The sequence below is a fragment of the Centropristis striata genome, chromosome 18 (genome assembly GCF_030273125.1).
Source record: "Centropristis striata isolate RG_2023a ecotype Rhode Island chromosome 18, C.striata_1.0, whole genome shotgun sequence".
In the NCBI taxonomy this organism is placed as follows: Eukaryota; Metazoa; Chordata; class Actinopteri; order Perciformes; family Serranidae; genus Centropristis; species Centropristis striata.
Genome location: NC_081534.1, coordinates 35,367,612 through 35,393,026, shown reverse-complemented (window position 1 = coordinate 35,393,026; position 25,415 = coordinate 35,367,612). Strand labels below are relative to the sequence as shown.

The window sequence follows — 25,415 nt, the reverse complement described above, 5'->3', positions numbered from 1 at the left end:
AGTTGGCCCACTGCTGCCACGACAACGTGTGAGGCGGTTACCATCGCAAGGCCAACATTTTCCAACATTATCATTGTCATCATTGAGTAAAAGTAAAGTCAGTGACAGTGGAATATATATTTTAAGCATATCGGTTAAAGTGAGAGATGTATGTCTCCCAAAGGCAAATACATCAGGACATTCCCAAAACATATGTCAAATGACATACTGATACATTAAGTGTACATAGGTCACAATCAGGAGATGGTGTTCTTCTGTGTGCAGCAAATAATTTATGCAGTGGATGTGTGAGGAGTGGTACTCCCCATGGGACACCGTATGCCTTCATGGCAGATCTCAGATGTAAGTAAAAGATTGTCCAAAGCTCGTAAGCCATCATCATCATACAAGTCTTGGAGGACGTGAACTCCCTTGTTCATCCATTGTGCAAAAGAGTAGCGCATTGCCAATAAGAAGAGAAAAAATGTTGAATACAGGGGAATGCTTTTGCCATTTACGATCTACACCAGGGTGTTTCATTACAGAGTGGCAAGTTATGAGCAAAAAAGAAATCAGAGGGCTTAGGCCTTTTTTTTATTACCTTCTTTAGATGGTATGTTCGAGTACACCAGGTCTTGTAGTCTATGAGGTTGTAAAAGGTTCTCTTTAATTGATCTTCAGCACACAGAAGCGTTTGGGTCAAACCGTACACATAAGGAGCAAAGAGAAAGGGACCAAAAAAACATTTTAAAGACAGGTAGAGCTAATCCTCCCTTTGTCCTAACTCATTGAAGGGATTTTAGTTTAAAGTGCGGTCTCTCCCCATTCCATATAAATTTAGATATGAGTAAATGCAATTTTCCCAATATCCCTTTGGGGATACAAGGGGAACCATAGAGGAGTAAAAGTTTATACGAGGAAATACATCCATTTTTACTATCAATGTGGGGGCTTGGAGGGAATTCGGAAGCTTAGACCAGCGTCCAAGATTCTTCTCAACTTTATTGTATATGCCTACGAAATTCTGTGATGCTATGGAAGATGTCAAAGGAAAAATGTCACCACCAAGGTACTTAAACTGCCTTACTACTGGGATGACAGAGGGCAAGCGTATGACTGATAAAGCTGAGTCTAAGTGCATTAATGATGATTTAGTCCAGTTAATCTTATATCCAGGTAAAGGGGTGAATAGATAAAAAGTAGTTAGTAAATGTGGAATTTAGTTTCCTGCGTCAACAACATAGAGTAAGATATCATTAGCATATAATGCTATTCTATGTTCTGTATTGCAGAAAGTACTGGGAAGTACAGAGGGATGCTGTCTAATTTTCTGGGCCAGTGGTTCTAGAGGGAGGGCAAAGAGTCTCTCTTAACTCCTCCAAGAGGTATAAATGTTCTTAAGAATTTCTGTTAGTTAAATGAAAGCGTTTTGAAAATGATTTTAATGTTTTACTGTTCATGACTCACTGGTTGTACAATCAACTGAGATTTTAATCTGAGCTTGAATCATCAGAGAAAAATGTAGAGAACTTCAGAACTGGTCAGACAGCCAAGGTCAAACATGGCTGAGGTGATTTTATCTACTGCTGATATTACAAGTGTTCAACGATACCTTACAACACTGTCACAGAGCTATAATCCAATTTTGGGAGAGGTTTCAATGTTATTAATACGTGTCTCATGTTAAGAGAACTAATGTGTCCTGTGATGAGCAGCTTGTTGTAATGACTGAGCATGTTGTTGTGTTTGTGTGAAGGTGTGGACTCTGCTATGGATCAGTGTGAGGACAGAGAGGAGGGAGTCCGTCCCTCTAAAACCACTCTGTGTGGGGAACATGACAGCCAGACCAAAGCTCAGAGGTGAGATGAGGATCTCTAACTGTCCAGGACTCTACAGCACTCAAATCACTCCACCATCATTATTCACACTCAAAGCTCTGTGTGTTTGTGTTGAACAGACCAGACTCTCCTGAACATGAACCCAGCGGTGCGTCCTTCAAGCGCGTAGCATCGATAAGGCGTTCTCATAACTTTAGAGGGCATCGTTCTTCTAAAACACAGTGAGTCATCATAATGTCACCATGAAGTGTTGCCAATATAAAGATTCTTATGGATACGTTCAGAAAAAAAGTTACTTGTGTTCAAGAAATGTGCAGTAACTTTTTTTCTAATAATAGCAGAAAAATAATATGGCAGAGTAATCTTTGTCCTTGAGTTTAGAGAGTCCCTTTTGACGGTCCTTGGAGGCTGTTGGTGTAGCAGGTTTAGCAGATGCAATATTCCATCTAACAACTTTTTTATAAGCATGTGAAGACACCCTTTCTAATCACCTTTGTATATTTGTAATATACACCACCCATAATTAAGTGCAAAAGAAACCACATGCTGTCCCAACATTTGGAACACATCAAGTATACATCCTTCTCCAACCAAATCTGCTGCAATGATATCAATTTAGTCACAATTGGAGGATTTGTTGGATACATGTATTCTCTGACAACTACCTTTAATTCCTCCATTAGAATTTTACAGCTAAAACTAAAATAGAGCGATAATTCCCTACTCGTGAGTTAGATTTTGTGAGCGGAAGAGGAGATACACTGTCATCTATTTTAGTAATTTCAGACAGCAGCCTTATTTTGGGTAAAAGTTTAAGAGTTTTCATTGATGTCCTTTAACCATGAGATATTAATAGGACTAAAGTCTGTATTCATGTATAAGTATGGGTGAGCTGGTGTAAATATATGCTCATTATCCTACACCAGGCAAGAGCTGCACAGCTTCTCAGGGATAGGTTTTGTGGAAGTCATTGCTTAAACTCCAGCCATGAAAGGTGGCTGTAGAGATATGCCTTACGTGAAGGATCATTTACGTTGTAAATGGCGCTAAATATGTAAGGGTTTATATGCCGCAAACAAAGAATAAATGATATCACTTGATTTCACTTTGAGGTGGGGCACCACTCTGTAAAACAGAGAAAACAGCCAATTCACCTAAATCAGTCTCATAAAGTTATTAAAATAACAATTTAATTTGGAACACTGATTAATCATTTTAATCAAATTACCATATTAACGTTTAGTGGTGGTTTAAGGAATGTTTCATTCTTTTCATAGAAGGGGTTGGCGTATCACTCAACATTAAATGAACAGCATGTATTGCAAAAAGGTTTTTATTCTAAATAAACAAAGTAAAGCAAACAAAACATACAATCTATAGAGTAAAGAGGGCTCTGGTCTCTGGAGGATATAGACCTGTGTCCCCTTCCAGGAGGAGTGGAGATGCAATTGAGCTTATATACAGGCGACCCCATCCGGTGTCAAAGGTCTTCCTGACCAATGAGGTGATCACACATCTGTAGGGGTCATAAACGCCAGGCATCATGGGGAAGAGAGATTACTGGCTGTTTCTTTGCCAGAGAACAAAGGGGACCCCAGATGCCATTTGGAGAGACTGATGAGAAATGCTGCTGCATTTTAATTTACGTCAGTACAAATCCATAAATTAACTTTTTTTGAATTTTTTTTCAGGCTACTGCTATACAAAAGAATTATTGAACTGAATAGCACTGGTATAGGTTACTGTATGGAGCTTGTGCATCTTCCTGTGCATGCTTGTCTGATGGGTTGGTATTTTGGAATTTAAGTGGTGACTATCTGCTCAAAATCCTGAGATTTAGTTCTCTCATTTTTTTTACATCAGCTTTCAGCAACAGAAACCAGACCATTCTGAATCCAGTGAGCCAAAGAAAAGGGAGAGGCCCATTTGTCCCCCTCCTGGGTTCAACGATGAATATCAGCCTGTTGAGCGAAGGTAAGCTTTTGCAACAACAACAAACAATGAAAACACTTATGTAATTTCCCCATTTTTTATTTACATTTGTCCATACTGTACTCTATCAGCAGCAATCAGCAGATGGTACAATATCCTGAACCCAGTGTGTCCTTGAGACATAACCCTGTAAGAGTTAAGGAGATGTTAAGTTTAACCCACGTTAAAATATGATAAATAAATAAGAATAAATAACATTAAAAAGCTGAATAAATATGTTTAAAAAGGATTAATTTAATGCTAATTCATCTGAGTTAATTAAAAATGTAATACAACTATAATTTGATGTTAAAAGATTAAAAGTGTGCCTATGTAAATTCATGTCGCTGCCCCTTTAAGGGCCTAGTCGCAGCACCTCAGTGACGCTGCAGGAGCAGAAACCTGTAGGAGAGAGCAGAGGAGAGATCGGAGAAAAAGGTTTATAAAAGTTTATTTTAGAACCTGTGAATGATACCTACCTGATCGTGAATTGACGGGGATAAGATAAGAACTAAGCTACACCGGTTTTGGTCAGGTTTTTGACAGCGTGCAGGCGTGCACATCCACGTTTCCACGGACAAGATGGCGGGCCAGACCCGGACTTTCATCTCATCTCACCGTTAAGTGAGGAAATCTTGCTCGCTGCCGGAGTGGTAGGAGTGTCGGGATTTAACTGAACTGGGAACTTATATTTTTCTCTGAACTGGGAACTCATATTTTCTTTATTGAATTGAACTCAGACTGAGACTTTTCCTTGAACTGAACATAATTGAACCTCATTTGAATTTGAACTGATTGAAAGTGTCATGCTTTTATTTTGAATTCTATGTTCATGATTTTGAATGTGATCTGAATTAATTGTGGTCCATTTTCATTTGATTTTGAACTGGAAGAAATAGAGTTAACTCATGAAAAAATAAAATAGGAGATCTAAAATAGGTTTAACTTACCTGTTTGAAACTTATTGGAAGACCGGTCAAATTTATCAAAAATAGTTCTTAACCTAGCTTGGTTAAAGAAAATAGAAGACAGTGAAATACTTTTTCTACTTACCTCAATATTGGAACCTGCTGGGTAATTTTTTGTTTGTTTTTGTACTGTGTTTTATATGTTTACATATTGTCAGTTAATTGCCGGACTCTACATTTAAAGCTACGGTCTCTGGTGTAATCATTTTGCTCCCCACTCCTTAGAGCCTAGAACTGGTCCAGTGGCGCAATAAGTGGTGTGATACCGGTGCTACATAAGGAAGAGAGAAAATAAGAGTCTTTATTGGTACCGTTTCTCAGAAAATTGAATTGCTTTTGATTTCAGGATTCATTGAGACAGAACACTTTCTCTTCACAGATTTGAGCAGCCGAGTTCAGAGGTTCCCAGCAGTCAGTGTGTCCAGCAGCATCAAGAAGACCTTGACTCAATATTTAAGGTATGTAAATGTACAGACATGTCATCCAATGACCTGTATAGTTGTACCTTAGGCACCTTCAACAGTAGTTTCTGCTGTTTACCTACACAAAAACTTAAATCCACCCAAAAATATGTTTGCTCTTACATCCTAAGGGATTTATCCATGGAGACGGTATTGGTTTTATTTATCTTCTAAATGTCTTCCTCCCCAACCAGTCCATCTACTTTTTATGTAATTTAGTTAATGGTGTTCAAAGCATTAAATAGTGGCATTCGAAACACTAAATGGCAAGATTTCAGAATGAAAGGCACGCATTAATCAGGCAGTAAATAATCCACAAGACTAAAAATAAACACTGGAGGCAAAAGCTGTTCACCACTAGCATTGATAAGGATGGCACAATAATTAGAAAAAGACAGAAAGCAATGTAAGTAGACACAAATTAAACAAATCAAGGTGGTGCAGCAATTGACAAGAAACAGTGTCCCTTGGTTAGGCAAGTAAAAAACTTCTACGTCTAAAGGCATAGGTTTTCATAAATAATGGGGGCAAATTCCAAACTAAGCACTTTTTCACCAGGGACACCAGAAACCACAAACAAGAGACCAGCAGGCCACTTACATGTGCAGGTCAAACAAAATAGCTGTAATTGGTTGACTGATTGAAATGGTCAAATGGGTTGTTCAAATGATTAAATAAATATGTTGCCTGTTTTGATATGAATGTAGAAGATCAAATAAATAAACATAATATAGTATAATATGGTGATGATATCTATCAGTGAGACAGCTTTCAGTTGCACAGCTCCCACGCTCCCTACTGATATACTCATCAACACAATGTGTTAACCACAGCCTACAACCTTCCTAACTCTGACATCCTAACAATAATCTTTGTTACCTTTCTCAGTTTGTGTATTGTTTTGTTCCTGTTGTGTTTCCTACTGTCTACGGCATCTTTGGTTTCTGTGAAAGGCTCCATATTAATATCCATATAAGATATTATTATTGAGAGTAGTAGAAAAAGTAGAAGTATTTGTTTTACTATTATTATATCAAATCGTAACAGATGAAAAGTAACCATAAAATGTAATATCTCGTACAACAATGCTCAAATCTTTAAATTAACCACATTACTTTGTTTAGTGATCATTCAGTCTATGGTAGACAGATGTTGTGTGGATTTCTAATTTTTTTTTTCAAATTATATTTATCGTTGTCTTCCAGCTTCTTGAGGAAAACATTGTGCATTTAGTGAAGCACGAGCTGGAAAAGTTCCAGAGGGTCTTGAGTCCAGATTACTCAGAACGCTTAGAGAGACAGAGGGAGGATGAGGAGGTGTTTGACGGTGACAATAAAGAGCAGAGGAGAAGCAGCAGAGAGGCATTTCTGAAGATCACACTGAATTTCCTAAGGAGAATGAAGCAGGAGGAGCTGGCTGACCGTCTGCAGAGCAGTAAGAAGATTTTATCAGATTTAAAACTAAATGAGTAAACAACTATTCATTGATTTCCTTAATTCCAGGAACGACTGTGGCAGTGTGCCGTCGTAACCTTCAGTCTAACCTTCAGAAGAAGTTCCGGTGTGTGTTTGACGGGATCGCTAAAGCAGGAAACCCGACCCTTCTGAATCAGATCTACACAGAGCTCAACATCACAGAGGGAGGGACTGCAGAGGTCAATGCTGAACATGAGGTCAGACAGATTGAAACAGCATCCAGGAAACCAGACAGACCAGGAACAACAATCAGACAAGAAGACATCTTTGAAGCCCCACCTGGAAGAGATAAACCAATCAGAACAGTGCTGACAAAGGGAGTGGCTGGCATTGGGAAAACAGTCTTAACACAGAAGTTCACTCTGGACTGGGCTGAAGACAAAACCAACCAGGACATCCAGTTCACATTTCCGTTCACTTTCAGAGAGCTGAATGTGCTAAAAGAGAAAAAGTTCAGCTTGGTGGAACTTGTCCATCACTTCTTTCCTGAAACCAAAGAAGCAGGAATCTGCAGGTTTGAAGAGTTCAACGTTGTGTTGATTTTTGACGGTCTGGATGAGTGTCGACTTCCTCTGGACTTCCACAACACTGAGATCCTGACTGATGTCACAGAGTCCACCTCAGTGGATGTGCTGCTGACAAACCTCATCAGGGGGAAACTGCTTCCCTCTGCTCGCCTCTGGATAACCACACGACCTGCAGCAGCCAATCAGATCCCTGCTGACTGTGTTGGCTTGGTGACAGAGGTCAGAGGGTTCACTGACCCACAAAAGGAGGAGTACTTCAGGAAGAGATTCACAGATGAGAAGCAGGCCAGGAGAATCATCTCCCTCATCAAGACATCACGAAGCCTCCACATCATGTGCCACATCCCAGTCTTCTGCTGGATCTCTGCTGGAGTTCTGAAGAAGCTGATAAAAACCAGAGAGGGAGGAGAGCTGCCCAAGACCCTGACTGAGATGTACATCCACTTCCTGGTGGTTCAGTCTGAACTGAAGAACATGAAGTTTGATGGAGGAGCTCAGATAGATTCATACTGGAAGATGATTGAGTCTCTGGGAAAACTGGCTTTTAAACAGCTGCAGAAAGGAAACCTGATCTTCTATGACTCAGATGTGACAGAGTGTGGCATCGATATCAGAGCAGCCTCAGTGTACTCAGGAGTGTTCACAGAGGTCTTTAGAGAGGAGAGAGGACTGTACCAGGGCAGGGTGTTCTGCTTCATCCATCTGAGTGTTCAGGAATTTCTGGCTGCTCTTCATGTCCATCTGACCTTCGTCAAGTCTGGAGTCAATCTGATGGAAGAAGAACAATCAGGACCCCGACTGTTCAAAGTCTACAAAGTGAAACCTAAACTAAAACATCTCTACCAGAGTGCTGTGGACAAGGCCTTACAGAGTCCAAATGGACACCTGGACTTGTTCCTCCGCTTCCTCCTGGGTCTTTCTCTGGAGAGCAATCAAAGACTCCTACACAGTCTGCTGAAACAGACAGAAAGTAGCTCACAGACTAATCAGAAAACAGTCCAGTACATCAAGGAGAAGATCAGTGAGAATCTGTCTGCAGAGAGAAGCATCAACCTGTTCCACTGTCTGAATGAACTAAATGATCGTTCTCTAGTGGAGGAGATCCAAAAGTACCTGAGATCAGGAAGTCTCTCCACAGATAAGCTCTCTCCTGCTCATTGGTCAGCGTTGGGCTTCATCTTACTGTCATCAGGAAAAGATCTGGATGTGTTTGACCTGAAGAAATACTCTGCTTCAGAGGAAGCTCTTCTGAGGCTGCTGCCAGTGGTCAAAGCCTCCAACAAAGCTCTGTGAGTGGGGGTATCACTGGAAAGAACAATGTTTCAAAAGTTGAAAATGTCAAAGAAAATATCTTCTTGTGTTAATTTCTTAAATCTCCCTAGGCTGAGTGGCTGTAACCTGTCAGAGAGAAGCTGTGAAGCTCTGTCCTCAGTTCTCAGCTCCCAGTCCTCTAGTCTGAGAGACCTGGACCTGAGTAATAACAACCTGAAGGATTCAGGAGTAGAGCGGCTTTCTGTTGGACTAAAGAGTACAAACTGTACACTGGAAATCCTCAGGTCAGTATTCAGCTGTTTACTAACAAAGGGAATAATTTTAATTTTGCTCATCCAGCTTCAAGTTCATCTTAATGAACATCAATATCTCTCAGATTGCCTTGTTCTATACACAGGTGTACTATATATACTGTACACATTACTACACATACTATATTATTGGTTTTATTCAACTTTTTTAATAACATTAGCAGTTAGCAATTAGATCCATTTCTACCTTTCCAACTATTCCTGCCAGCATCACAGTTTGGCGTCAGCTTTTTTTAGCTTTCAGCATTCAAACCGTTGATACATCAAATTGTTCATCACATTAATGACATGCAGGTATGTATTTTAAATACATGATACACATACTGTACATACTATACTTACTGATCACACATACTGCACATGCTATACCTACTGTACACACACATACTACACATACCATAGCTACATACTATTTACCCATTGTACACATAGTATAAATACTGTACACACATACTCTACACATCGACACAATCTTACACATTTCAACCAGTATCGTAGGTTAGCATCAGCTTTTAACTTTTCACCATTCACACACATTTTGTGAAGGAAATGCATCTTCTAGCTTTAATATTGCTTTACACTGAAGTTGATGTTGACATCTGAATGGTTAGTTTTGTTTTCCCATTCTGAAACTTTGTCTGCAAGATACCATCTTACTCAAATCACTGTGCATTTTTAATTATAAAATGTAATCAACCATTTCCTAATTCCAGTCTGTCAGGCTGTCTGGTTACAGAGACAGGTTCTAGTGCTCTGGGCTCAGCTCTGACCACCAACCCCTCCCATCTGAGAGAGCTGGACCTGAGCTACAATCATATAAGTGATACAGGAGTGAGGATGCTGTCTACTCAACTGAAGGATCCACTGTGGAAACTGAACATACTCAGGTATTGACAAACAACAGAAGCTCACATACTTGTTTGGTTACACTGACAAACTAAGGAATAATGCTTCATTTTGGGTAGCAATTACAATTTATAATATAAAAAATACAAAATAAAATACATAATTCAAAGAAAAAAAGAAAAACAAATACTCATAGCAAATGTTATTTGATATATATATATATATATATATATATATATATATATATATATATATATATATATATAATCTCCAAGACAATATGATGGTCTGAATTTGTTTTGTTTTTCTGTTTTTTTCAGGATCAACCATGGTGGAGAAAAGAGACTGAAACCTGGTCTCAAAAAGTGTAAGCATTGTTGAAGTTTGATTTATGATAACAGATCAGCATACAATCTTGTATGATATTTATGTGACATTTTATATGATCTCTCAATTAAATATAACTGGAGCAATTTAACCTAAATTCAATGCCACAAAGATGTTGCTAACAAAACAAAAGCTAAAGCTAAAGTTTAATGTCATACCAACACTACCAAAGCGAAACAATAACCTGTTTGAATCAGCCCAGAAAGATTCTGCTTTTTTGTTTTGTTACCTTTTAGTGCCCCTATCCTTTGCCGCCAGTGGATGGGTGGCATCACCCCTACCTTACATATTATTATTTTAGTAAGATTGGTCTGAGCATTAGTGTCACCACCATCCTGGATTAGAGCTCTGCTTGCCATAAGGTTTGTCTCAAGCAGGTCGCCACTCCTTAGTCGTCCTCCTAGATATTTACCTATCAGAGCCAGGTTTGTCTTTGTGGAGAGGAAGGACAAGTCTTTGCAGCCATTGCTTAATTACTTGGGCCTGAATGACATCACGGTTAAGGGCTGTTACCCCCTCCTACTCATCTCCACTGCTTTTGAGCTCCTGGAGGGGGCCACTGTTTTCACAAAGTTGATCTTATGCAAAACCTACCATTTGGTTATGCCTTTCAGCTCACCAATGCCCCAGCGCCCTGGTGAACGACATGCTACATACAGGATGTGCTGAATTTGCTCATGTTCATTTACCAGTCAGCTAGTATTACTTACTACTCCAACAGCAACAAGACCAGCTCATCATCTGTTGGCTGCCTTTTTCCTTGAAGCCAGTCTAAAATTCAAGGTCACTCTTGTTAAGCGTCCTCTCGCTTGGTCATTCTCTTCTTTCTCCTCCTATTTTCCTCCATCAACATCCTCTTCAGGCTCTTTGCCTCTGCCACGATGTCTGTAGAGGCTGTTAAACGTAGTTTCGTCACCAGTCTTAACCTGCTCCTGATCGGGCATGACCCCGACACAACACTCCACTAGCACCTTTATTGTGTCAAATGAAATAACAAACTTCTGCTCTTTGCTCTTGATGGAAGATTATTTGTTTGCTATTAAGAATCTTATGTGTGTTACATGTAAGAATCCATAATCATTGTCCATTACTCTCCGTCAGACAAACATTTCATAAATACATCAAAGGGCATTCACTTGGTATGTTGTACTGTACACAACAATAAAAGAAAAAAAAATTGTGCCCCTTCATCTAGCAACACCTTCCCCCTAAGTTACCACCTATATTTCTGGACAAATTGATGTACGGCATATCCTTACTTGAGAGATGGCTCCTATATTACAACAACATATGTTAAAAACAAAAACAGTTGTAGCTAATAATCTTCAGCTGTGTTGTGTTTTTTTCTCTCAACTAGATTCCCATGAACTCACACTGGACAAAAACACAGCAGACAGATACCTCAAACTGTCCGAAAACAACAAGAAGGTAACGCTGGAGAGTGTGAAGCAGCCATGTCCAGTTCATCCAGAGAGATTTGACTACTGCCAGCTGCTGTGTACAGAGGGTCTGACTGGTCGCTGTTACTGGGAGGTCGAGTGGGAAGGAGTCGTGTATGTAGCAGTGAGTTACAGAGGAATCAGCAGGAGGGGACCCAGAGATGCCTGCTGGTTTGGAGGGAATGATCAGTCCTGGAGTCTGTACTGCTCAAAGGGTTGTTACTCTGTATTTCACACGAACAAAGAAACAGTCCTCTCCTCCTCCTCCTCCTCCTCCTCCTCCTCTGGTAGAATAGGAGTGTATGTGGACTGTCCTGCTGGCACTCTGTCCTTCTACAGAGTCTCCTCTGACACACTGATCCACCTCCACACCTTCAACACCACATTCACTGAACCTGTTTGTCCAGGGTTTGGGTTTGGGTATGGGTTTAAATCTGACACCTATCCTGGTTCTTCAGTGTCTCTCTGTTCAGTATAGGAGGGATGGTTTCTCCCTGTATACAGAAGACAGCTGCTGAATCACTGCTCATTGTTATATCCACCTCATCATATTGGGATTTTTTTTTATTGTGAAAGGACATCATTAATCATGAATTGGGTGGATCAAATGTTTTGACTTATCTTTTCAGATCTTGGTAGCAGAATCTACTAACAAATATCAAAATCAGATCATAATCCCCAGGGGGTAATTCCTTTAGTTACAGAGACTCCAGTGCAAAAAATACTCCAAATTAAGAGGTAAAGGTTACAATAAATAAAATAATAATAAGAATAAGAATAATAATGAACTAAAACAAATATACAATGTGTATACAAATATATATATACAATATAAAACACATAATATGTAATATAATACATACATGTAACAGAGTCCTGGTAAGACTACTGGGTGTCAGACTCTCATCAAATATCATTGGGGGATACTTTGCACAAATTCAAAAGAGCTGTTCTTTCAATTTACCAAATTTATCTTTAAGTTATCATATTTTGTCTGCAGGTCACGATGTGTACAGTACATATTTGCAACTTAGAGTCGTTGAGTATTTCTAGATGTTTATATATTTATCTTACTCTGCAGGATTTCAGTTTGGGAAGACCTTTTGCTAACTTGTTAACCTGTTGCCGTATTTGTAAAGTAGCTCTCCTAGCTGGCTAACTCTGGAGAAAATCCTACCAGGGATGAGCCTTGGTCTTATTAACGGATTTTGCAGACTCCCAACTGCATTTTTTTTAAAGATCAAAAAATACAATAATTTATTGTGTTAACAACTTAGGACAATGAAAACATGCAGCTTTGATGATCAGTGGTCTGTTGAGTTCCTCATCAAACCAAGTCTGTTCTTGTGCAGGGTTTTGGACCACATTGCTAAACAGCCCATATCCAAAACACCCTTTTCATGCCAGTTTGATTAAGTATGTATATCCTGTTGTTTCATGGTCATTGGGACAAATTATTGGAGTGAATGAGTTGTATGAGCATGTGTTTTTTGTGGCTTTAAAGTTTGTTCTGTAATGTAATTGTTCTATTTCACATGATTGGGTATATCACATTTTGAATGTACTGTGATAGTTTGTAAGGGAGGGGGAGGAGTTTCAGAGGGCAGAGGTATTGTGTCGATAGATAGATAGATAGATAGATAGATAGATAGATAGATATACTTTATTTATCCCAAGCTGGGAAATTACAGTACTGTATTGACTTTTATTTCATCCATGTTTGTGGCTGTCCCCTGTCCAATGGGCTATCCTGACCTTAACATCTTGAAGTCAGAGTGTGACCTCAACCAATCAGGTTGCTACGCAGGTTGGTTCTTGTCAGGAAATGCATTGGGATATCTTGGCAAATGTATAATTTTGTGTATAACTAATAAACTAATGAATTCAATAAATTACTTTGACATATTTCATAAAGTATACAAAGTACAAATCTGTATGGCTGCCTTTTTAAGTGCGCCCTTGTGCATGGGTGAAACTAGTAAGAGTGTACTTCTTAGGAGTCAGAGTAAAAGAAGCACTCAGGTCAGTTACTTAAGAAAAGTTTGAAAACAACACAATACAGTATGTCATACATGACTACAATTCAAAGTCTTCCATTTAGAATTAGATCTTAGTAAAAGTACATATGTATTGTTAGTTATGTATAGGTAATCTTTTCTACCCCCACATAGAACTGATTTGCATAGTCTAAAGGCAGTGAACCTGACATGCAGCTCAGCAACGTGTTTCAAGATGTTCTAGTCATAAATCTGTTAAATCTTTGTGTTTTTGGTTGAATGTCAATCTAAATGTTGAAAATCACGAGTATATAAGGGCCTATAGAGTTGGGAACTTTGGTTTATTTGTGGATTTGAACTAACATGAAATTAAATGCAGCTCCATTTTCATTTAGCTCTCAAAATGGCAGCAGGGAGCTACCCTTTAGGAATAAACATGCTGTCCATTTAATGTTGTATATTTAGAGTGATGTGCCAGCCTCTTCAATGAAAACAATCATTTCTAGATATTAATATGGTAATTTGATTATAATTGTTAATTTAAATATTAATCAGCGTTTCAAATTGATAATTTAGTAACTTTATGAGACTGATTTAGATAGATGGATTACTTTATCCATCCTCGAAGGGAAATTAGATCGTCATCACTGTCCGGTAATAGATTGAGGTGAATTGGCTATCTTTTCTCTGTTTCACAGAGTGGTGTCCCAACTCGAGGTGAGTTAGAGTAAATACATTTCATATAATTTATAATAATTCATAATTATTATGATAATTATTAATAATTCTGATCCAACCACACTTTTGAACCGTGAGACCCACACCAGTGTTGCTCAGGCCCAAGGCATATAAGGCTTGTATATTTGATTTCCCCATGGAGGGATAGCATATATGGTAGCGCCATTTACAAGATAAATGGTGCCCCATTGCCAGGTATTATTGATTTGTAATGCTATGTTATGCATATGCTATGCATACATTTATTGTGGGACATTTGTGTATTCATAACAACCACCTTTCAGTGTGTTTAATTACCCACTTGCTGTTCCTAACTAGCTAAGTCAAACCTACTCTGTAGAAGTTAAGAAGTTTAGTTCAGCATTTGAATATAATGTATTCAATGCAACCTTTTCAGATATTTGCTGTTAATGAAGTGATCCCCTGTTTCCTTTTTAAGTAAGAGACAGTGTGCTTCGGGGCCTGTGCACATGGAGAGTTGTATTTTGTTGTTACTGTCGTGTATTTCAGCATAAGGAAAAGATAGAGACTGAGAAAGCCACAGTGTGCTTCCGGCCTTGTGGAAAAATTATTTGGACCTAGCAGTTACTTACACGTGTTTCAGCTCGATTCAGAATTCTAAAGAAACAATCCCCTAACTGTCACTGCCCCGCATTTCAGCATTGTTAAATCTCTGTCTGTACAAGGAGGAATTGTTCAGCCATAGAGCAGAGTGTGTCCCCTCACCACAGATCTTCAACTAATGTGATTGAGGTTCCTCCCTGCTGTCAGAAGATGAGAAAATGTTCCAAATGACCATAAGTCTTTGGAAATATAGTCAGATCCTCAAACCCCACTGAGATATAGAGGTAACAGCCACCTGACTTCCCATCTCCCTGAAACAGATCATGAAGAGGTTTGTAGTTTATCCTCTAATAGATATTCTGCCCAGTGTTCATCAGGACCAAGCATCGAACCTGGGGCAACAGAGCCATCTCAATAGCCCCTTCCCTCTGGAACTCTCTCCCAAAAAAACATAAGAGACTGTTCACATCCAACAACCTTCAAAAAACGTGTCAACGTCCACTTGTTCAGAACGGCTTTTAATGTATAATCAATGTTGTTGGTTTTAATTATTTGTTTTTATTTGTAATGCATTTTCATTGTTTTAACTGTAAAGAGTCTTTGAGTATCTTGTAAAGCACTCTATAAATAAAATCTATTATTATTATTATTATTAGTGTTCTTCCCATTCAGTCAAGACACTTGAATTCATGTTCATCCCTCTGAAGCCAAATCCTGAACTTTCCAGAGCTGTTCATCAACTCTGTACTGTCAAAACATAGGTGACAGCTGGTCAGTTTTTTCCCCTAGGACTCAGAGAGCTGCAGCATCAGATCCCCGCTGTGAATCGCTGGACCTGATACCAAAAGCTGTTGAGTTTTTCAATCCAAAAAACAATAATGAACATGTTGAGGATGATCTTAGTGAATTAGAACAGGAACTTATTGACTTGCCCCATGCAACCAACAGGGAGAAGGTTAAACTTGTGTACAAAAGTATTCACAAGTTTACCCAGCATTCAGACACAACTTCACAAGAGTAAGAGATATATAATATTTACAATAACAATAATACATTTCATTCAAAACAGTACTGACATCTTTATAACAGTGTGCAATTTTCGGACCAAAATGAAATAAATATAATGCAAATGTACATACCTGTAATACCTTACAGTAGTGAGCAATACAGATCTCCTCCTATTGTCACCACCTATCAACCAACAACAACACTCTTGCACTACCTTCACTCTACTTCCGTGTGTCGGACTAACAGTTATTTACAGTGTATGGCATGAAAATAAATTACAGAATATATGAAAATTGCAACACAAGACATCATTAAACCTCACTTCTTTCAATAACAATGATGAAAAGGAACAGATGCTATATACACAGTATTAAAGTAAAGTAAAATAAATAAAATAGCGGAGCAGAAAAATACATACCTTCGCTCTCAGAGCAGAGAACGGGAGAATCCATTTATTTAACTTTTTACCAGGGCAAAATACTAACTAAAACTTACATGTAATTGCCTCTATGTATATCCAAATGATACAGAAAATATTTTGGCCACACATGAACATCACAATCCTTTGTAAGAATGAAATATAAAAACAGGAAGTTACCCCTTACAAATGCAAAATCAAATATTCTCAGATTACACCTTCAAAATAAAAGTTCTCCACTTTATCCTAAAAACATCAAAATAAAAGTTCATAATCTAGTGTAACAACATCCCATTGCTACACCAGCACTGAATGTATAATTGTGATTAATTCAGGATCAAACATGAGAGAACAGGCTCTCCTGAACCTGAACCTGCACCTGGACCTGGACCTGGACCTGGACCCAGCTGTGTGTCCATGAAGAGTGATTGGTCTGTGGATAGGCCTGTTGACCAATATGGAAACGAGTGTGATGTCCAAAGGTAAGAATTATTTTTTAGGTATGTTTATGTTATTTTTGTTGTTTTCTATTAAAACATTCCAAACATAATTTTCAGTTTTCTCTCCTGAACTTGTATCCGTGTTTGTGTTTCTATCAGGAGACCAATCTACCGTGCACCTAGCTCTGTGTCCATGGAAACAGAGCACTTCAAAAAGTTTCATACCAAGATACAAGAAAAGCATTTCACCAAGTAAATTACATTTTGTATAAATTGCCTAATGTAATATATCTGAACAGTATGTTTCCAGGAGAGAATTGTAACGAGGATGTGAGCTGTGTTTCTACAGGATCCACTAGACCACAGTACAGTTAACACTGTGTGTCGTTACATGTTCACAATCATCATATTTCTCCACAGAGCTAAGCAGCACAAATCAGAGGTTACTGTTGATCAGTCTGGTTAAACACAGCTGGACTCCATATGTATGGTGCGTAAATGTATAAATGCAACAATTCTGTTTCCTACTCATTAAATGTATATGTTACTAAACTGTTTTCACAATTACACTGCACTGCAAACATTTTATGAAAGTATATACATTTATGTAATGCATGAAAGTCATAAGACAGCAGGTTATATCTGAAGTCCTGACAGTTTCAGCTGAAGGTGCTATACAGGACATTCAGAACATTAATATAGCAGTTAAGGAAGCATCAGGAACTTTGCCTTCCCCTCTGACCCCTCCATTCTCTTAATGACTGGCTGTGCACCATGTTGAAAAAAAGCTGCGCTTTGCATCGTTCAATGTGCAACCTTCTATCAACAGTTAACCTTGTCAGAGCCACTCACACTCTGTTGCACACAAACGTCAGCACCATCAGCTCCATTCCACCAAGAGTTCTCTCCACGGATTGAGCGGCATGAACCGGCTCAAGGCCCCGCCTCCTCCATCTGCCTGCTTTGAGATCCAGGTTTACCAAATCCCGTTCATGCACCCTCGTTCCACTACTGCATTCGTTGGCTTTTTATTTACCCCAAGTTTCAAAAAACAACCTGAGTGAAAGCATCCCACCATCCTTTCCTTTTCTCTTCCTTCCAACTTCCAACCATACCACCACCTTCAGCTACCTCAGCTCCTCCCACCACACTCACCTCACATACAGCTCTCACAACAGGAAACCAACACTCAACCTATTGGTGAGGCAAAGCCAACTACCAATAACCTGACCAGTACTTTTCTTTGAACTGTATACAATAACACTTTCTCATGAACATAAACATACTCTCTGGATAAACACCACCGTCGTATCCACTGTCCTCAAGTAGCCTATCCTCTGCCTAAGTTGTCAAACTGCCCCTATAGAATTAATTGTTCTTGTTCACAGTGTAGACAATCATACTGCTCTCATGAGCTCTTAGACTACTGTTTTTGTTAAAACTGGAGACTAAAATATCCTCTATTTTAGCAGAGATAGTCCTTACAAACATACAGTCCTCGTAAATATTTTGGTCCTCACAAACACTATCCTGAACACACACTGTAATTATTATTCTTCATTTTTATAACACAAATTTTATCATAATAATAATAAAAAGTAAATGTTTTTTCCCAATTTTGCACGTATGATAAAGATACAGCAGACTGCAGAACTAAATGTCACCTTCCCTCATACACACTTTGTCCTTATACCTTCAGCAAACATACTGAGTATAAACTGTAATATGAGACCTTCATGGTCCAGCTGATAATGTTTCATACGCTCTGTTAATGTTTGACTTTTGTTCACTCCAAAGTTTAGAGCTGCTCTGTGATCATATTTCCTTAAAAATCCCTTGAGTTTGAAGATGAGTTGAGAGAGTTGAGACTGTGTGTGAATCTACAGACCTTTGGAAACCTCCTGCTGTCAGTTTCATGTTTGTTCTTGTTTCTCTGGTTGGTTTGAATTAATTTCACCTTCACCCATCAGCGTGATGCAGATTATTTTCACCATCAGAAGGTAACGTAGCAACAGTTTTCATCCTGTTTTTGTCTCTTGTCTCAGATAGATGACTTAAGTTTTATTGATTAGTAAAGTTCAATTTTGTTCAGTTTGTATGTCTTTTCCAAATATGTTCTTATTGTTGATTATAGAAAATTATAAACTTGTATTTTCACTGTATAATAACGCCGCCTTTATTTTTTCAGTTTTTTCGTTTAGTCCTTTCTTTATTATGTGATTGTCCTAGGTATTGAGAGGCAAGGTTCCCAGTTATTGTTTTTTATTTGTGTCCTTGAAGGAGCGCCAGGACCGCAGGTTTGGCAACCTGCCAGATTTAAAGGTGTTTTCTCTCCACCTGGTCTCAACCTATCCAGTATCTGCATCTTATGCTTTTGTTTGGCTTTTATTTCGTTTTGCTCCATAAATCTCCACACTTTATTATGTGAGTAAAGATGGTATGATTGTAAGTTTGGAGAGCTCGCTGCATACCCCGAATCCTTTGTTCCTATGTTTACCTGTGCCAATAAACTTTTGTCGGCTTGTGTGATATTTGGTCGGAAAGGACAATGTATTTCGGCTGGATTTACAGGGAAAGTTAAAGGCTTTTTGCATGGATTTGGTTTTGTAATTGCTTCTTGCCTTTATTTTGTGGAACGGGTAGTTTGTTGCCAGGTTGTGCTGGTATCAGTGGGTCCAGATTACACTTGCAAGGTGCTCTGTGTGTAGTTTTGCAGAATGGTGTGGACTTTTCCATAAAGACTCAACAATGTTTGTTCGATTTTGTACATGTGTGACAAAAGGCTAATATTTATTCTGAAATATTAAACATTTAAAAATGACGTATAGATATTGAATGACATCAGTTATTCAGACCAGACTCTGAAGAGTTTCTTAGTCTCTGCAGGTTTGTGCTGTGTAATTGGAGCTGAACTCCGGTTTCTGGTTGTTGTCGTACATAACTACTACTACATTTATCCACAGTTCAAATTTTTTTAATTATTATTTATTTTTGATACTGTCTGGTGGTAGAATGAACAATGACAGTGTGTCCTGTGATGAGCAGCTTGTTGTAATGACTGAGCATGTTGTTGTGTTTGTGTGAAGGTGTGGACTCTGCTATGGATCAGTGTGAGGACAGAGAGGAGGGAGTCCGTCCCTCTAAAACCACTCTGTGTGGGGAACATGACAGCCAGACCAAAGCTCAGAGGTGAGATGAGGATCTCTAACTGTCCAGGACTCTTCAGCACTCAAATCACTCCAACATCATTATTCACACTCAAAGCTTTATATGTGTTTGTGTTGAACAGACCAGACTCTCCTGTACCTGGCCCTGAACCTGGACCCGAACCTGGACCTGGACCTGAACCTGGACCTGAACCTGGACCCAGCTGTGTGTCCATGAAGAGTGACCAGTCTATGTTTCAACCTATTAGTTTCAAACATGGACACCTGTCTGAAGCTGAAATGTAATCTTTTATCTAAGTTTGTTGTTATGACTGTACAAAACATAAAACATTTCACACATCATAATCACACATTTTCTCCTTATTCTATTTTATTTATCCTCACTCTTACTATTTCCTACCAGTGATATTGTGTATAAATGACAGGAAAAAATTAACTAGAACTAAATTTCCATCAATAACTTATCTTAGAAGAATTTCTTTGTTTGTGTTTCTATCAGCATCAAGCATGACCAACCAGACTCTGCTGAAGCTGGACCTGGACCTGGAAGTGGACCTGGACCTGGACCTGGACCCAGCTGTGTGTCCAAGATAAGTGACCAGTCTATCGGTAAACCTATTCACTTCAAAGATGGACACCACGCTGCTGATCAAAGGTAAGAATACAAAGTGTTTGTGTCTGTTATAATCCATTCCTACTGAGATGAGGTTTGATTTATTTTTCGTAGAACTTCATCTACATTTTTCACATCTCTACTTTGTATTAAGTCTCACGTTGCAGATGTTGGTAGAAAAATAAAACAAGGTTCAAATACACAAACGGCTGGATGCTGTTTCGAAAATGTGTACGTGTAAGGGCAGGGAACGCCGAGCCTTTGTGACTGCAAGCCCTGTTCTCTGAAAGTCCCAGGTGTGAAAGAGAGAGAAAACTTGGAGTCTTGGGTTTTTATGACCTGGAGTCCCCCTGTTGCCCCAGAGGTCCTACTGACCAATGATTGTTGAGGCTGAGGTCCTCTCACACAGGTTTATTTATTGGTAAATTTCTCAGTTGACCTTATTTGGTGATCGTCTGTTTGTCGACATGTGTGAGGTTGACTTTCACTGCAGTTAGACTGTCTTCTAAGAGAACTCAAACAGCTAAATTTGATTTACAGTGGCGAGTCATTTAATTTTGATAGATGATTGTATTTATAAGATCTTAAGTCACAGTACTGAGAGAAGAACTTCTCTGTTCATTTTTTCCACAGAGTTCATCAGCAGAATTTAGAGTTTCCATCTGGTCTTTCTGCTCAGCAGAATCAGACAAACCTGGACTCCGTATTTATGGTGTGTTAATGTACAAACACAGCTACTTCTGCTCATTACAACAATCACAACCTGGTACTAAATACCGTTCTGATCCAGACTCAATGCTGCACGCATTTTCTGTCTTACAGATGATCTGATGTCAAGTTCTAACATTTTATTCTGTTCCAGTTGCTGGAGGGAAACATTGTTAGTTTTGTGAAGAATGAGCTGAAGAAGTTCCAGAGAGTCCTGAGTCCAGATTACCCAGAATGCTTAGAGAGTCAGAGGGAGGATGAGGAGGTGGTGGACGGTGAGGATGAAGAGCAGAGGACGAGAAGCAGAGAGGCATTTCTAAAGATCACACTGAACTTCCTGAGAAGAATGAAGCAGGAGGAGCTGGCTGACTGTCTGCATAACAGTAAGAGGATTTTAACAGATTAAAGAGGAAGAAACAAGTTTGTATCACATCTAATAATTATTCTTCAGATTTATACCATACACTTAGTAATTAAATATTTTTCTTTGGTCATTCAGGAACTGCTGCTGCGGTGTGCCGTCGTAATCTTCAGTCCAACCTTCAGAAGAAGTTCCAGTGTTTGTTTGAGGGGATCACTAAAGTAGGAAACCCAACCCTTCTGAATCAGATCTACACAGAGATCTACATCACAGAGGGAGGGACTGCAGAGGTCAATGATGAACATGAGGTCAGACAGATTGAAAAAGCATCCAGGAAACCAGACAGACCAGAAACAACAATCAGACAAGAAGACATCTTTAAAGCCATACCTGGAAGAGATAAACCAATCAGAACAGTGTTGACAAAGGGAGTGGCTGGCATTGGGAAAACAGTCTTAACACAGAAGTTCACTCTGGACTGGGCTGAAGACAAAACCAACCAGGACATCCACTTCACATTTCCATTCACTTTCAGAGAGCTGAATGTGCTGAAAGAGAAAAAGTTCAGCTTGGTGGATCTTTTTCATCGCTTCTTTCCTGAAACCAAAGAAGCAGGAATCTGCAGGTTTGAAGAGTTCCACGTTGTGTTGATCTTTGACGGTCTGGATGAGTGTCGACTTCCTCTGGACTTCCACAACACTGAGATCCTGACTGATGTCACAGAGTCCACCTCAGTGGATGTGCTGCTGACAAACCTCATCAGGGGGAAACTGCTTCCCTCTGCTCGCCTCTGGATAACCACACGACCTGCAGCAGCCAATCAGATCCCTGCTGACTGTGTTGTCATGGTGACAGAGGTCAGAGGGTTCACTGACCCACAGAAGGAGGAGTACTTCAGGAAGAGATTCAGAGATGAGGAGCAGGCCGGCAGAATCATCTCCCACATCAAGACATCACGAAGCCTCCACATCATGTGCCACATCCCAGTCTTCTGCTGGATCTCTGCTACAGTTCTGGAGAAGCTGATGAAAACCAGAGAGGGAGGAGAGCTGCCAAAGACCCTGACTGAGATGTACATCCACTTCCTGGTGGTTCAGTCCAAAGTGAAGAACATCAAGTATCATGGGAAATCTGAAACAGATCCACACTGGAGTCCAGAGAGCAGGAAGATGATTGAGTCTCTGGGAAAGCTGGCTTTTGATCAGCTGCAGAAAGGAAACCTGATATTCTATGACTCAGACCTGACAGAGTGTGGCATTGATATCACAGCAGCCTCAGTGTACTCAGGAGTGTTCACACAGGTCTTTAGAGAGGAGAGAGGACTGTACCAGGACAGGGTGTTCTGCTTCGTCCATCTGAGTGTTCAGGAGTTTCTGGCTGCTCTTCATGTCCATTTAACCTTAATCAAGTCTGGAGTCAATCCTATGTCAGAAAAGCAATCAACCTCCAGATTGTCCAAAGTCTTCAGAGACAAACCTAAACAAAAACATCTCTACCAGAATGCTGTGGACAAGGCCTTACAGAGTCCAAATGGACACCTGGACTTGTTCCTCCGCTTCCTCCTGGGTCTTTCTCTGGAGAGCAATCAAAGACTCCTCCGAGGTCTGCTGACACATACAGGAAGTAGCTCACAGACAAATCACAAAACAGCCAAGTACATCAAGAAGAAGATCAGTGAGAATCTGTCTGCAGAGAGAAGCATCAACCTGTTCCACTGTCTGAATGAACTGAATGATCGTTCTCTAGTGGAGGAGATCCAACAGTCCCTGAGATCAGGAAGTCTCTCCACAGATGAACTGTCTCCTGCTCAGTGGTCAGCTCTGGTCTTCATCTTACTGTCATCAGAAACAGATCTGGACATGTTTGACCTGAAGAAATACTCTGCTTCAGAGGAGGCTCTTCTGAGGCTGCTGCCAGTGGTCAAAGCCTCCAACAAAGCTCTGTGAGTGGATATATGAACATCATTAAATATGCTTAGTTTAATATGTGAGAAATAAATAATTTCAATAAATCTTCTCCAGACTCAGTGGCTGTAACCTATCAGAGAGAAGCTGTGAAGCTCTGTCCTCAGTCCTCAGCTCCCAGTCCTCTAGTCTGAGAGATCTGGACCTGAGTAACAATGACTTGCAGGATTCAGGAGTGAAGGTACTGTCGTCTGGACTGATGAGTCCACTATGTGAACTGAAAACTCTCAGGTAAGTAATCATCTGTTTGCTAAAGAGTTGATGGTTTAATTTCAGGTCATGTCATTTTGGGTTTAAGTGGGTGAAAATGTTCAACATCTGTACAATTTATCTGCTGACATTATTTAATTTAACGTTTAATATTTTCTTAAATCCAGGCTGTCAAACTGTCTGATAACAACATCTGGCTCCGCTTGTCTGGCCTCAGCTCTGAGCTCCAACCCCTCCCATCTGAGAGAGCTGGACCTGAGCTACAATCATCCAGGGGAGTCAGAACTGAAGGTTCTGACTGCTGGACTTAAGGATCCACACTGGGGGCTGGAAACTCTCAGGTATGGACTGACATTGGTAGCTCACACACTGTAGCTTCCTCCAATTTAACTTTTCCTTTATTTTCTTTATTTCTTTTTCTTCTTCTTCTTCTTCAGGTCTTTTATCTCAGATAAAGTGACAGAATCATGCAGACAGTTGACTTTGAAGAGTTTCAGCCTGTTTATCTGTCACAATGACAAACTGAGGAGTTCTGCTTCATGTTGAACAGCAGTTAGTCAGTCATGTTGGATAGAAAATCATTGTGACTGTGTTTCTTCCTCCAGGGTGGACCATGGTGGAGAGCACAGGTTAACACCTGGTCTGAGGAAGTGTAAGTGTGGATTACATTTGACTCATGAAGACAAAACAGCTTTAAATACAAAGTTAACAGTTGTGAAATCTATTCATTAAAACAGGACTGACAACATGTGCCATCGTTTAACTTATTTAAATAAACAACATCAGGACACAAAGAACGAATAAACCCTTCAGATGTGTCTGATGATAAACTGCTGCTGTGTTGTGTCTTTTTCTCTCCATCAGATTTCTGTCAACTCACACTGGACAAAAACACAGTCCACAGATTCATTAAACTGTCTGAAAACAACAGAAAGTTGACCCTGGTGACAGATAAACAGTCATATCCTGATCATCCAGAAAGATTTGACTACTGGCATCAGCTGCTGTGTAGAGATGGTCTGACTGGTCGCTGTTACTGGGAGGTCGAGTGGGAAGGAGAGGTTGATGTAGCAGTGAGTTACAGAGGAATCAGCAGGGAAGGAGACAGTGTTGACTGTGTGTTTGGATGGAATGGTCTGTCCTGGAGTCTGAGGTGCTCTGATAATGGTTACTCTGTCTGGCACAATAACAGAGAAACATCCTCCTCCTCCTCCTCCTCCTCCTCCTCCTCCTCCTCCTCCTCCTCCTCCTCCTCTGGTAGAATAGGAGTGTATGTGGACTGTCCTGCTGGCTCTCTGTCCTTCTACAGAGTCTCCTCTGACTCACTGATCCACCTCCACACCTTCAACACCACGTTCACTGAACCTCTTCATCCTGGGTTTGGGTTCGGGGTCCTGTCCTATGACTCCTCAGTGTCTCTGTGTTCTCTTTAGGACGGAGATTACTTCCTGTCCTGTGGTCTAAATGTTGGATTAAGCTTCAAGTTGTTTGACATTTGATTCTCTGATTGTTTCTTTATTGTCAGAAATGTTTTCTCTTCTTTTAAATGCTGAAATTATCTCAGAGCTGAACTTTGATATTCTCTCTCAACAAGTTTTTCTTTTGGAGCAGCGTCTGGTAGCTGCTAATGTCTGCCGTGATTTATTTCATTAAAGGTTTAAAAGCAAAACACACACTAGAACAAATGTAAATCTGTTTCTGTTTTTAAAAAGGAACAAAAACATTGCCTTCAGAATGGAGTTATTTTCTTTTT

At 39.7% G+C, this 25,415-nt stretch overlaps 1 protein-coding gene across 1 annotated transcript; it reads left to right on the top strand.

Moving 5' to 3' along the window:
* Positions 1–326: 326 nt before the first annotated feature.
* Positions 327–25,415, top strand: LOC131990765 (uncharacterized). Its single transcript, XM_059355881.1, has 21 exons — positions 327–342; positions 1,736–1,838; positions 1,937–2,038; positions 3,681–3,791; positions 5,136–5,214; positions 6,363–6,639; positions 6,720–8,508; positions 8,602–8,775; positions 9,516–9,689; positions 9,969–10,015; positions 11,393–11,598; positions 19,726–19,828; positions 19,929–20,013; positions 20,306–20,461; positions 21,053–21,131; positions 21,282–21,510; positions 21,627–23,430; positions 23,510–23,683; positions 23,830–24,003; positions 24,268–24,314; positions 24,527–25,415. Exons 1-21 carry the CDS (start codon positions 327–329, stop codon positions 25,093–25,095), a joined length of 6,498 nt encoding a protein of 2,165 aa, XP_059211864.1. The 3' UTR covers positions 25,096–25,415.